The sequence below is a fragment of the Terrapene carolina genome, unplaced genomic scaffold, assembly GCF_002925995.2.
Source record: "Terrapene carolina triunguis isolate 2854851 unplaced genomic scaffold, T_m_triunguis-2.0 Scaffold231, whole genome shotgun sequence".
In the NCBI taxonomy this organism is placed as follows: Eukaryota; Metazoa; Chordata; order Testudines; family Emydidae; genus Terrapene; species Terrapene triunguis.
The window spans coordinates 12,321,706-12,336,606 of NW_020664582.1; the positions used below are offsets into that span (position 1 = coordinate 12,321,706).

The 14,901-nt window shown below is 46.6% G+C and overlaps 1 protein-coding gene across 1 annotated transcript in view; it reads right to left on the reverse strand.

Annotated features, from left to right (window-relative positions):
* Positions 1–14,901, reverse strand: part of CUEDC1 (CUE domain containing 1) — a 29,276-nt gene that overhangs the window by 1,097 nt on the left and 13,278 nt on the right. Inside the window, exons 3-9 of the mRNA XM_029912514.1 lie at positions 13,163–13,289; positions 10,776–10,959; positions 7,297–7,380; positions 4,946–5,032; positions 2,569–2,662; positions 1,479–1,537; positions 56–126 (exon numbers count right to left, since the gene is read on the reverse strand). Coding sequence (XP_029768374.1) covers positions 59–126; positions 1,479–1,537; positions 2,569–2,662; positions 4,946–5,032; positions 7,297–7,380; positions 10,776–10,959; positions 13,163–13,289 — 703 coding nt within the window. The 3' untranslated portion in view covers positions 56–58. The remainder of the gene's footprint in view (positions 1–55; positions 127–1,478; positions 1,538–2,568; positions 2,663–4,945; positions 5,033–7,296; positions 7,381–10,775; positions 10,960–13,162; positions 13,290–14,901) is intronic.

Genomic DNA, 14,901 nt, shown 5'->3' on the forward strand with positions numbered 1-14,901 from the left:
ATAGCTGAACTGATTCCTGTAACTAGCTGCACATTACTCCTCAAACACTTCTTACCATTTATTGTCCTTCTTTCGGCCTCTCCTCTTCCTCGTGTAGCTGCTGCCTTCTTGCTTGGAAATCCTCATCTGAAAGGCATGAGACAGACCTGTGTGGTCAGAACTTCAGGAGATCCTTCCCGTATCTAAACAAGCTGGGGTGGGAAAGCTGCAGCAGTGTCAGGGGACTGGAAGGGGCTGGGAATTGCAGAAGGATATGGGTGACTGTCATTCTTGGCTCACTGGTTGGTTCAAACCTGCCCCAGGCTAGCAGTGAACAAAGCCACTACTGTTAAATGGCAGTTCAATGTCCTACGTGAAATGAGTAGGTGGGTATCAGCCCATTTCCTACTGCATGAGTGCCCACTTGTGCAGCTGGCACCTTGGTTGGCTGCCTCAGCAGATGGGCCTTGGTGTGAATGGGCTATGGAGACTGTACCCCCGCTCACCCCTTGTGGTGCTTTTCCTGGGTCAGGGGAAGAGGCCTCTGCTGATGTGCTGTCCTATAGACAAATAGTGGACTTCAGGTCTTGGGGCTGCTGATGCAACACCTTTCACCACTGGGTTACATTTCCGTTAAATCAGGGGTTCTCAGACTTTTGTACTGGTGACCCCTTTCACACAGCAAGCCTCTGAGTGCGACCCCCCCTTATACATTAAAAACTCTTTTTTATATATTTAACACCATTATAAATGCTGGAGGTAAAGCGGTGTTTGGGATGGAGGCTGACAGCTCGCGACCCCCCATGTAATAACCTCATGACCCCCTGAGGGGTCCCGACCCCCAGTTTGAGAACCCTTGCGTTAAATCTATGCACGCCTGTTGCAAAGCCATGGCGAGCGTTACCCACCCGAACCTACAGAGGGTGTTCCTGGCCCTTGGGGAAGGAGGCCCTACTTCGTTTTGCTTGGTGATCCCGTCATCTGATGAGGAGCTGAACTAACAGAGAACAGGGGGCTGAACAGCCAGAACACATGGGGGAAGGGACCAGGAGGAAGGGCCTGCTCACCCCAAACCTCATTCATATACCTTGGTGAGTTAAGACACGGGTGGAGAAGTATCAGTTGTACAGTACAAGGTTTGAAATGAAGAGAGATGGGAGGAGCCTGGCTAAAAAGTGGGGGGAGTTCCTCATCCTGTCTCTGGCTTGGGGGAGCTCCCCCATGCTGTTCCTGGTGCAGAGAGAGCTCCCCCATTCCTGTTTCACTCTACATTAGCCACAGGGATGGGCCAGGCCTGCTAGCTCTTTGCGTTAGGAAAGGGCGACTCAGGGAACAGGTTCCGAACAGCTAGCGTCACAGGCAGGAAGGAATCTGCAAGGAAGGAGGCTCGATTTTTGGTGTGCAGCCCCTGCTATTTGGGGTCACATACCCCCACACACCACAGCAGTGGGCAAATCAGCTGGAGACTTGCTCTCTAGCAGAAACAAGCATTGTCTTACCGCACGAGTGTCCTTCAACGTCATCGAGAAGATTAGCTGTGGAAGCTGCTGTCCCCATCCTGCACTCTCTGTTAAGGAAAATGTTCGACAGACTGGGATATAAGTCACAGACTTGCAAATAGCCCATCACAATTGACTCCAAGGGTTGGAGGTGGTTCCCAGGTATGTTTCCAGTTGCATTCTGCTGCTATCTGGCATGAGATCCGGGTCATAACGGATCAGGGAGGCCATGACAGTGGCACTCAGGTACCAAGGCAACATACTTTGGACAGTATTAACGCAGCCACCCTAAGGAGAGGAGTCTGGGGATAACAAAGCCCTTTTACCTCTAGGTCTTTATCCTTGTACCAGCTAAAATGAAAATGGAAAAGAAGGGGAGGAAGAGCTGATGGATGAGTCGCCAGCACTGTTTCTCTTGCATCACTGGTATTGAGCAGTGTCCTAGGACTGGCATGATAATTATTTAGCACATGTGCTTTTGAAATTAACATGCCACTAGAGAAACTCTGCCCACAAAATACAGTTTCAAGGGGGCTTCAGCAACAAATGAATCCTCTTAGCTGGGCTCAAACCAGAATATCAGCTCCAAACACACCACGACTTCAGGGAAGTTCAGAGCTGGATCCAAACTTGCATACATGATGAGCCGTGAATGTTCGCTGTGGCTTGGATCATGAAGGCTGCAAACATGTACCTTTTGGTTACTGACATCATTTTCTCCCTGAGCTATAGCTCCCTTCCACATGCACAAATCTTTGCCCTAGTTTCAGGGCTTAAGCGAGATTTAAGTGGTGCATAGACCAGTGATTCTCCACCTTGTCTATACCAAGAAACCTCTTCCCCATGCCAGGATCCTCCCCCCACCCATCCTGTTAAAATTCCCCCTCCCCCATTGAGAAATATGGGATGGTCAGAATGGTTGTGTCCCCCTAACCCGTTCCATGACCCCAAGGTGGAGAATCCCGGCATAGGCCTCGTTCGAGCCCTCTGCAGCAGAGTTTTGTTCCAAGTTGTGGGAGCTGGGACTCATCCCCAGGAAGCTCAGTGTGATCAAGGGGTGGGATGACAGCGTCACATGCTGAAAGGATACACCTGATGCTTCAGTAAGTGTTTTCTTTTTGACTTCTTCATCTTGGTCTTCTCTGAGAAAGCCCTGGCAAGTTCAAACAGCTTCTTGCGTGTAGCTGAAAGGAAACAGGCAGGTGAATGGCTTGCTCTTAACCAGCCATCAAAAGTGGATAGCAAACAACAAGTATGATAGATGCCAAGTTCCCATGCCATCCATTTGGGATGATGGGGCTTTGATTCACCCTCTACATGCTGCAGGGCAGGGGATGACTGAACCAAGATGAATTTGCCTGCTTAAATGCAGAATGCACAATGCCTTACTGCTTAGCCTTAGGAAACCAAGGACCGATAAACCTTTCCAGGCACTAGGACTAGTTTCAATGATCAGAAAGAATATAATTTGATCCCTGCAGGAAGGATTCAATTGACTACACAAAAGGTCTGACTATTCAGACTTTCTGATTGTGATTTCCATGACATTCTTCATCCATGACTAAACCAAATTCCCTCTCTCCCTCCCCCCCCCCCCCACCCTCACACTAAACAAAGCTCAAATAAACTGTGGCCCATGAGTCAGTCAAAACTGCATGAGGTGCCCAATTTATTTTACAACAGGAGAGTAGCCTGTGGCTTGCTGGAAAGAAAGAAAAAAAGTGGGAAGAGTCTCTATTAATCCCTCCTTCTCTAGCCTCTATTTTATTATTTAAACAGAAGCTAGAAAGGATTTGCTTCTATTCCCAGGAAGCCCAATCCAATCCATGTTACAGAGTCATGCCCTACAATACATACATCGAAGACAGGCATACACACAGGCTTGCAGCATGAAGGAGCATGCCAGATCTGATGTCAGAGCAGCCCGAGCAATTTAGCCAGTTTCAGCACCTATATATGGCAAAACCCCACTCATCGCCTTTGTCTACTGGAGGAGACTCCTAACTGATCTGCCTGCGAATGGCAGAGAAAATCCATCCAAGCCGCATCTGTCATCTTTTGGGGTGGGGTGGGAAGAAAAGAAAAATCGATTCCACTTGAAGAATAAACTCATTCAGGGAGCAGTGCTGCTCCCCCTCTTCATGAGCGATGGAGCCTACAGCATGGCCTCCTCCCTCCCCCTTTACTGTTTTAACCCATTTGCTTGCTGGAGATCTGGTATCATCCCCACTTTCATCCCCAGCCTAGACAGATGGGGCTAAGTGCTGACAAAGTCCTCAGTGCTGTACAAGACCGTCCCTGCCCCAGTGAGCTTAGGGTCTGGGAGAGAGAGAAACATGGAAGGCAGGCCTAGAGTGGAAGCTTTTGGGGACAGGGACAGTCCCTTTGTTCTTGTTTGTACAGCACTTAACACAGTGGGGGTCTGGTCTGTGACGGGGGCTCCCAGGTACTATGGGAAGGCAAATATTATTAAAGTGCTGGGAAGCTCAGAGGAAGAAACATCTTGAAGTTTTGCTTTTCTTATTAACGCCCTTCCTGTTGGCACTGTGGGAGGAATGAGTCCAGAAAAGGCATGTGCTGAGGAAAGGGGAGTGGCTTGGTGACTCCGGATGCAGAGGGCATTCCTGGCACAGCACTGCACCGAGGTGAGCCTGGGAAAGAAATAGGGCAATGAGCCTAGCATGGCTAGTGTGGTTGGGGGATTCCTGTGAAGCCCATCAACAACATTGCTGAGGTTACCCAGAATGCAACACCTAGGCACTCACTGGACAGGCAGCAGGAGACCAGGAGTCAGACACGCATCTCCCACCCAGCATTGCTACCATGGCAGCTTCCTCAAAACCAAGCTCTCTCATAAGTTTGAAACAACTGGCACAGGGGAGGTTGGTCCATCTCTGACCAGGGCTGCACCCAAGGCAGAAGGAAAGCACAGATGGGCACAGAGTGTGGGGCAGAGGACCCAGAAGTCCAGGATTACAGAAGGCAAATGGAAATCAAACCCCAATCTGCTCCAGGCTTTGGAGATGGATTAGTGCAATTTGGATTTCCCTATTTGATACTCCTAGTTCATCTTCGCCAGGCTTAATGCAGCCTTACACAGCACAACGCATTAAAGCCCCTTCTAATCAAAAGCTCAACTCCCAGCTAAACGTGCCTTGCCCTGTTAGAATCATGGGGTGGCTTGACAAACATGAATAACTTCTGAGGCTTGGAGGGGAGGTAAGAATCCTGTATCTTCGCAGATCTGTGCATACCCGGGTACTGGCTTGCACATGCATACACACACACACACACACACACACACACACACACACACACACACACACGCATGCAGAGTGCTTTAGCAGAAAAATGCCTTAGCACTAGATTCAGTGCTAAAGAATCCTTACTGCTTCACCTCCTCCGCCTGCCCACCTACTGCCATGCAGCCTTCCCTCTGCCAATATGGAACCTAGAAACAAACTCACATTTTCCCATGTGTTTCAATTTGTCCCTGAATAAGGCATCTTCAGACACAGCACTGCTGGCCTCGCTGGTTACAGGGGCTATGTCACCTGAAATGCAAAAATCTGGTCACTAGGGGTTTGTAGGGGTGGAGCAGGGTGTGCGGAGAATCTAAGCTGAATCATCACCATTGACCCAATTCCAGCTCCAGTGAAACAGCGGCCCTGCCACAAAGCAGCTGGCAAGCATCTCTGTCCTGGTCTGAATAAGACAGAGTAAGAAAAGAGCACACATAAAAGATGGAGACCAGGGAGAAATTACCAACAGTTCCTAGTGCACAAAGGGATAGTCTGTTCTGTCTCAATGAGACAAGCCAGGTGAGATGCAGACAAGGCTGGATTCTGGGGGAGGGGAGATTGGACGGGAGACGGGATGGAGGTCAGCAGGTACAGTGCTACCTAGGCCTCTTGGGATCAAAGTGACCCTCCACATTCAGTTGCTTCCAGTACAGTCCTCCCTTTAAAAGGGTTACAGATAAGAGATTACAGCTGTGGCTCTGTTGATTTCAACAGAGCTATGGGTGATTTCTGCCTGCCTGTGGGCTTGAATCTCCAGTGCTCTACAACTTTGCTACCTGTGCAGAATGAATGCAGAGCAGCTGTAGGTGCTACCACTCTGACCTGGCAGCTTTCACTCCTGTGCACAATGGATGCACAGGAGTGAAAGCAAAATGACTACACAAAGTGCAAGGCCCTGCAGAATCAGGCCCCGTCTATCGATGTCTGTTCATACCAAAAAAAAAAAAAAAAAAAGCCCTCTGCTGAACAAAAAGCCTCTTGCTTCTTTGAGAGAAAGTGATTCCAAGTCACCCAATCTGCTAATTTTATTTCTCAGTTGGTTATTAGATCATGCTCCAAGATCATTCGCATTACCATGATGACACAGACAGTTAATTAAGAATGGAGAAAGTTTAGAAGTCTCAGCTGTACTAGTGCAGGCAGCTGAGCTGGGTGAGTCACAGCTCCTTGTTAATCGTATCCTTGTGTTTCCCACCCCCTTTATCAAATCTGGGCACAATTGAAATTCCGTAACCTTAGCCAAAATCGTCACGTCAAGCCTCGATGAATAGCTCCATTCGCCGTGTCCTGCTCTGTAGATGAAGATACTGACAGACACCAATGCTAATTCTGTCCTTTGGGGGCAGCTGCTATGCAGTCCTTAAGGTTAATCAAGATTACTCAGATAGTTGGTATGCCTGCAAGGCATGATCCCCGGCTCCTGGGCTAGACAAGGGCATGTTTTGTTATACTTGGGAACTAGATCAGAGTTCTCTTCATTCTACCTCCACTCCCAAGCAAAATCTACATAGCCATGCGCAGCAAGAGAGAAAAGGACTAGGAAGGAGAATGATGAGGACTCTTTTAGCCCTGGGCCAGTGTAGAAGCAATGATGGTTTCCAAGTTTCATTTGATCAAAGCTTGAGGCATGTGCTGGACTCTAGGCCTAGGGCAGAAGAGAGAGCGGAGTAGAAAACGGCATCTTACTGTCTCCTTATTGCAACCTGACTGGAACCTAAGCTTTGTGAGTGCTGAGGGATTGTGACAACGCAGGCGCTATTAATACAGTGTCATGTAGGCAAGGGGAAGTAGCAAAGAGGCTGGCAAAAGGTGTGCCACCCTTTTCTGGGTCATTTTGCCCATTCCCAGCAGCTCCGGCAACTGAGAGAAAACAGAAATTCTCTGCTGCAGGATAGGAAACATAAGGGGGAGATTTTCCAAGCAAAGACAAGAGTTAGGGGCTCAACTCCCACTGGCTGGCCCAACTTCCCTTTGTGCCTCTGAAAATCTCCCCCATAACTTCTACTCACATCACACTATTTTTACAGTCATCAGAAGTCTCCTGCAACGTCCCTGCCGATACCCCCAGGGGGAGAATTCCTTTCCAGCCCCAAACATAAGACATTTTGGAGCGGAGAAAGGGCTTGGTGTCAATAGCCACCAAAAGGAAGGTTTTCACCCTCTGCCATTCTTGTCACAAGGTATGTCTCCACTGCAAAAAAGGTGTGTTCTTCACTCTGGTTAAAACAGCAGTAAAGATACGGCAGCTTAGCTTTTAACTTGGGTTAGCAGCTCGACTTAAAACTGATAAAGCAGCCTGGGGCTGAACTTGAGCTGCTACCCAAGCTGGCACGTCTTTACTGCTATTTTAACCCAAGCTGGCTAATTTGGGTTAGAATACACTTGTTTTTTTTCAGCGAAGACCTACCCGCAGTGTGGCCCTCTGCAGACAACGCAATGGCAGAAGCCTTAGAAATACGAGAGCAGTTGCCAGGAGATCTCTGTGATCATGTGCTCATGCACGGCTTGTAAATTACCTGGTTGTATAGAAGAAAAGCTGAAATCGTTACTGACGGCAACACTGGTCGACTTGGATTTTTTTGACTCATACTTCAGTCGATCTGAAAAATAAAAAACATTCAATTAGCCCTGGAACCCTGAATCATTTATTCCATTCTCCTCGACCTAGCCAGGCATTACATTGCACTCACTGCCAAGGGTGTTTTACAGCTTCAGCGTAACAAGGTCTGGAATGAGGAAGGGAGTCTGGGGCAGGAGAGGGGGAAATTTTTTTTCTTAATCTTAAATTTGTTTTGATGGTTTATGAAAGGGGCAGAACGGACAGCCCAGAAGGCTGAAGTCCTCCATCCACAGGGTAGGTACCGCCTGGAAGGCAGTAGAGCCAGCTTCCCCACACTGCTCTGCCAGTGTGCCTGATCCCTACAGGGACCACACTGTGGGGCTGGATAGCCGGGAGTTGGGACTGAGACCCATCAATAGCATTGTTACAAACAGGAAGTCAATTGGGCTGGCTGGGCTCAGTGGAATCCAAATCACTGAGCAAGCATCTGCTTCACCCAGAGGCTGGGTTTTTGAATGGAAAAGAAATAGCACAAAAATGTGACCATCCTAATATAATCAACTAAGGCAAAAAATGCTCAGACTTAGGTTTCTAAATGGCAGACATCTAAATCCACATGTGGGCACCCAATTAAGAGCATCCTGATTGTCAGAAATGCTGAGTACCCCTGACTCCATCTGAGGTCAATAGGAACTTGCAGGTGATCAGCACTCTGGACAATCAGGCCCAAAGTATAGCGTGAGCTGAAATTAATTGCCATATATTGTGACTGGACTTGATGTATAATTTGTGAGAGCATTTTCAGAAACTTGGTATGTCACCAGCAAGATGAAATACACTTAAAGAAATTGGCTTGTATGGTTTTACTTTCAAAAGCTGACAACTCTTGTCAGGAAAAGATTAAAAACTAATGGGTAATAATGCTCGTGTCTGTTAACTGCATGCATCTCTGATGGCGTCAGAAGAGGATATTCATGCTTCTGAAAATATGGATTCAAAGACAAATCACAACCCCAGATCAACACATCTTCTAATGCTGGGTATGTTAAATCAAGATCCAGGGTCAGATTTTGCAGATAGGCACCTCTCTTTATAGTGAGGCTGAATAAAGACCCTGGGGCTGAAGGCTCTTTCCTAATCTAAAACTATGGGGGCATTTGAGATCTGGATCCCAAATGTGCAGCTTTGTTTTGAAGCAGTGCAGTTAAGCTAGCCCTCAATGCTGCCTGCTCCAAGTTTGCAGTCCCAGCCTGGTTTGCTTTGTTCTGGGTTCCATCTGTCAGCAAAGTGAGCAAACGCGGTCTGAAGTGCTGTCTGCTGTTCTGTTGAGGAGCGGGATCCCAGCTGGCAATAAGTGATAGCACAAGAAAACTGGGCAAGTGCTTTCCAGTCTTTTTGCTGCGCTGGACAGCACATGCTCTCTCCACTGTGTCCCTCTGCCTCAGAGGAAAAGTGAGGCTGCACAATGCTTGAGAAATCAAGAGAGGAAGTGAACTGTGCCCCCAACACTGCCGCAGGCTCCGAATGCTAGCGTTCTGCACATGTAAAGCATAAAGCTAATTGGTGGTAACTCTGTGCCTCCACATCCCAATCCCAAGAGTATAAGCTCAGACCCCTTCAAAACCAACATACAAGGCAGTCAAGCAACAAATGCAATCCCATTTCCTTTACAACTGTTCCCTCTGAAAGTATCAGACAGCTAGAGCACAGTGGGTATGAACATCTTTGAGAGGTGCAAAACCCACTGGGCTGTAGTCTCACTTGAAGAACACTGCTCCAGAAAGAGTATTTCAAAGGCTGGGTGGACCTGTTGGACAGTGTGTGTGTGCGCATTTATTTTGTACAGAAAGTTGTGCTACTGCAATGTTCAGTAAAAAGTCAGGCAAGGTAAAGCCTGAGGTACCAGTAGCCAAGTTAACTCAGCATGTGCGCCTTTCTCTACTTATGTTATATACACTGAACATATATTCACTATATATGTATTCAATCAATAGTATAAGGCACCAGTTGAAACCTCTCAGAAGAAGTAACAGTGGCAATCCAACACATAGGGCTAGTGTAACACTGAGGGGCAATCCCAGATATTCACGGAAAGATGGAAATATTTCTCTGTTGAACTGCTTTTTGAAAACAAAGAATGCTGTCTGTCCAAAGCTGCTCAGAGGTTCAGAACATTGGAGCAGGCCTGGGGCAGACGATTCAAGGTGGAGCTGTAGGCAAGGCAATCTAAGATGCACAATGAATGAAATGTATCACATAGCCCTTAATCACCATGTAGGTGCGACACTGTGTTGTATTTTGTGGTTTCTATTCGTTCACCTAAGCTTCATGCACCACCCATGTTTTAATGACAGAGATTAGAGAAGCAGGCTGGAAAATGCTAGTCTTACCATGGCAAAGGAGAGAAAATGAAAATCGTAAGTGAGCAGCTGATTTTCTGGCTGTGATGGACAGGAGGCTGAGCATTTAAATTAAGGCATTAGGATGAGCTTTCCCAAACCAAGAGTGAGACCTGTGAGTGACAAATACCATGATTGGTGAGATAAGCCAGATGGGAATATATTAGCCTGTGTGTTCAGAATTAAAGTGACAGAGCAGAGAGGAACTGGCAAGGGCTGGCTCATAATTCAAGAGACCTCAAGTCACCAAAACCACTGAACTTCTCCTTGTAGTGTCATCAGAAAAGCTGCTGAGAACAGCTAGCAAGAGACGCTAGACAGAAGGTGGTGAGAAGTTCTGGGAAACCCAGCAGTATTTTACAGTGACAGAGGTTACAATGCTAAAAGAGTGAGGTGATCATATACCAAACCCTAGTAGAATTATCCTTTTTGTAGGCAGAGAGGGTTAAAAGGGAAATAATCAAAACAGCAATATCGGGGGAGGGGGAACAAGGATGTAATGATAAAGCCCAACCTTTGGAGACCAATCACAGCTGATGGAGTGTTTTGTCTAGGTCTTTTGGAAGAGGTGGGAGGAGGGATCAGAGGACAATAGATTAAATTTGTGGCCTCACGGAAGTCAAGGGGAGTTTTGCCAGGATTTCACCCAATGCTTCTATAGGTCTGATGGTCATGAAAGGGGTATTAACTGGTGGGGAAGATGGAAGGACTTTGCAGAGTTAGGAGACCCATGAGCAAGACTCCCAAGCCAGGCTAGCAGGACCAGAAAGTGCCCCTGCCATCTGCTTCCAATGGGTCTGAGTCTCCATAGCACTGCACCCTCAAGTTATTTACACCAATGCAGCAGAAGTGCAACATGGGAGGAAAACGTTGCCATTGTGGTGTAGTTGCATTTTTCACTCATTTTGTATTGGTGTAAATGATGACACAAGGTGTAGGGCAATGGAAAATGAGACCCAAGGGCTGGAAGTTGCAGCAAAGGAGGAATTCAAGCATATGAAAAGCATACACAGAAGTCTCTGAAATGGCTTATCACCTCTCTCAAGGGCCAGGAGAAAATCCCGGTTCCTCTGGAGCTCCTTCATGAACTCTTCGTTCTGTAAGAAGAGCGCAATTCGCTCATCTTCCAGGTACTGTTTCCACTTCCTCTCTTGGTCCAACGTGCCCTGGGATCTCTGGCTGCCCTCGCCCGGCACAGTCTGATGGCAACTTTGTGAACTCTGGACAAGCGTGTGACATAAAGGAAGAGTCAATGAAGGCCCTGAGCAGCTCATTACAGTAACCAGTGTGTGTGACTGTAAGCCGGGATTCAACAAAGCACTTGAGCAAGTGTTTAAGTCCCAATGACTTCAATGACACTGAAGCATAAGTGCTTTGCTGAATCAAGGTTTTAACTCTTGTGAAAGGTGCTGGAATATCAATATTGAAGATTAAAGGTCCCCATCTATCAACAGAATCAGCACAGTTTGGTCAACAGCAGGCTGTACTCCCCTCTGTAATTCAGCCTTACCAAAGGGCTTCAACCCTGATCTTGGTTAAAGTGAAAATCTCTACTGGGAAAAGCAACTGTGAAAAAGGCACTCTCTTCCCCAACATATTTGCTCCCAAGCAAAATCAGCAGCAGATATGCTGACTATATGGTGCATACATTTTTCCTCGGCTGTATTTCTCAGCCAGCCCAGCAGAGCCAACTCAGCTGTGGGATAGTGAGCTAGATTCTCTTCCTCCTTGAGCATCACCAATAGAAGTATTTACCAAGTTCCAATCAATTACACATGTGCAAACTTACTGAAGGCAATCAGGCTACACCATGGGAGTCAATGAGGGTTTAGTTTGGCCTGGCTTTATTGCTAGTGATGTGTGAAAAGGGAAGTACCCAGCTTGACGCTCAGATCTCAGGCTGAGTCAGCAGGGCTGGCTATTGGGGAGAAAAAGTTTGTGTTTTTTCTTTTTAACTTGGAATCTGAGAACATCTAATCTGGAAATCAGAAAGTCACAATGAACATGGAATCCCATGAAACCACTTTTATAGTCAGAGCCTCACTTTAAATACAAGAATTAATCATCAGCGTTCTTCTGATGGCTAAATCAATATCAAACCAGGGCTGAACCTGGCTTTGACATGGGGAGAAGTGCAAAGCCTCTCACTGAGGGAAGCCAAAGTGGCCCAGCTTTTATTTTCCCCATCTAACGGCTGAAAATGCAATTTACCATCTGACAAATTCCACTATCGGAGACAAATCCTAACATCCTCTATATCTCATTTCCCTGCTCGTGCATGTATCTGTGCATGCAAAATAGGAAGGAGGAGAAACATTCCATCCAGTAGCAATCTCACCTTGCCTACCATATTTATCTGATTTGTATCTGGTCTCAGAGGGCCATAAAATGCAATAGCCTACAATTCCTGAAGAAGGAAAAAGGCACCAGGACATCTCTTCCCCCAGAGCCCAGTGAACAGGCAGCTTTCTATTCCCAGAAAGGTAATATAGCCTGACAAGATGAAGCTCCAGGGCAATAATTTATGAAACTGTGGCAGAAGTGCCTTCGGAGCCAAAAGGGAAGGGAAGAATCTAGCTGTCTAACTGGGTACTTATAATTTAGCCCCCTTCATTGCATTTTCTGTCTCGCCTTTCCTAGCCTATAGGAGAGACATCTTAAGGTCTGGGTTTGTTTGCTTGTTTATATACATGGGAGTTGGGTGGGCAGAGAAAATACTGTGGGAAAGCTAAGTGGAAGAAATACGCTTTGCATTTAGGTCTGAGAGTAGTTGGCTCAGTGGTCATTCTTGCTTCTTGCAGGAGACAGCTCCCTATTGCAACTCTGTCAAGATGCATAAATTGATACACTGTGAGATGCCTAGCTATAGAGTTTTAGGACCATGCTAAGGAAGTATTGATGCAGAAGTCCAAAGGCAGTTCACAAACCCTAATTTATATGGCACCATTAAAATGAAGCTTACCTCTGGGGTAGGAGGGCAGCAGCCAGCCAGTCTGCAACATATTGTATAATAGAGGGGGACAAGGGAAATTTTGGCCAGGGACGCCCAGTCAAATGCCTACTCCTATGAAAATTGCCATGATGCATCTTGGAAGCCAGAGGCCTTGTCTATACTTAAAAGGCCACACCTGCTGCAAAGTTAGGGTTGTAAACCCTATAGGAGAAGGCTGATAGCTGAATTTTAAGTTCTGATATTTCTACAGGTTTGTAAAAAATTTGATTTTGGCACCTCTTACATTTTGGGATGAATTTAATCTCACAGCATCACTAGGTTTTCACTGGAAATGCCCCTTCATGGTAATCTATGCACTGCTCAGTGAATCTACTTCAGAAAGATGAAGGACAGAACCAGCCCTGCTAGGATTTGAACTTGTCACCATAAGGAGTCTAGGTGCTATATAGTTGAACATATTCTCCTCCCACCTGCACACTGTCCATCTGCTGGGGTAGGATGCGAAGGAAATCATCAGGAAGGTTGCCTAGTAATGGTGGATTCCAGTTCCTGTACCGTCTGTGCACCTGAGGGCCACTCGAATTGGGTACATCAATCCTGTTGGCCATGGAAAAAAAGACACCGAGATGAGAAAGCAATCATTTCAGCATTCTGGCTCACTCTGCAAACTCTAAGAACCCAGCTCCTCAAGGCATGAGTGCCCTCGATTCCCACTGACTTGACTAGGAATTGAGGGCCCACCTCAAGCATTCAAAAAATCACATCAGCCATCATCTCCTTTCCCCCAAAAATCACAAGCTTGACTTAAAAATAATTTTAAAGTAACTAATTTGGGGGTCTTTTTATTTGCCGTGGAGTTTTTGAGCCTTTTGGTGTCATCACATTTTCAAACTTTCCTCTGCTGGACATTTACACTTTGTTTTGTTACTCAAGATTCTCAGATAATGACACAAGGCACTGAGGTTTAAGAAAATCACCAAATATTGTGAGAGTTGGCAACACTGAGAGGGTTATGCCTTAACTATGTAAATCACACCCACTCAACCTCACAAAGTGCAGCATTGCATAATTGCCCGGGAGCGTTCCTTTGCGGAAGGGAGGAAGAGAAGAGAAGGGCAGTGTTTGCTTCCTTAAAACCCTCAGGCATAGGGCCAGAGCTGAGGCAGGATACAAGACTTGATAAGCCAAGTGGTGTGACTGGGTATGGCAACCTTTAAGGATAACATGAAGTGAAGTTTTGTCTGTTTCAGTCCCGTTGAAAGAGGATGGAAAACAAGCCCCTGTGGGGTAACTGCTGACGGTTAGATTTGGCCAGAGGGTGAAGTTCAAGAGCCAAATGGAAGTGACCCCTGCAGTGTTGTAATGGCCACTACAGAGCAGAAGGCACATCACTAACCAAGAAGTCCTTTGACCTGCTCTGTGCTAAACCTACCACTGAATTGCTGTAAGGCTGGAAGTTGCAGCCGACTCTTTTGCATGTCAAATCTGTCTGCTTCAGCAATGGGTGAAGAACACAGGCTGCAAATGGAACCTGTGAATGTGAATTGACAGCACCCTAGGCATCACTATCAGTGCTGTATGCGGATGGCAGGTGTGACATTGCGCTCTATGAGATTTTATGAAAATATACTAATGAGTGTGAATATAATGTAACTGGAATATGCCTCATGCAAAAGGTCTCTTGTAAGGTATCATTACAAAGCTTATAATCTACTGAGTGTGGTCATCCTATTTGTATAAATGTATCACTCTTGTATCTGAAACTAAAAATATGAAATACAACTCTGAGGTCCTATTGTAGTTATGCAAAGTGTGGGCCATTAATGGTGGTTTGGAATCTTGATGGCTCCCATCAACCAGGACAATTGACAGTGGATGGCTCTGTTTGCTTGCAGGCCTTCCTGTCAGTCAGGCTGGGAGGAATGAGGGCTTGGAGTCTTACAGTGACGTGATCATGTCACCTGAACTGGAATCCATCTTTAACCCGGTGCTTTTCCATTTAGAAGGAGGGGTGGGAACCCAGAGAGGGACAAAGGATTCCCGCCTTGTGCAAAGGATATATAAGGGAGTGGAACAGAACAAAGGGGGCAGCAATCATGAGAAATCCCCTAGCTACCACCTGAGCTGGAACAAGGGCTGTACCAGGGGAAAAGATTGAGCCCAGACTAGGAAGGCATCCAGTCTGTGACAGAAGCTTATTGAAACATCT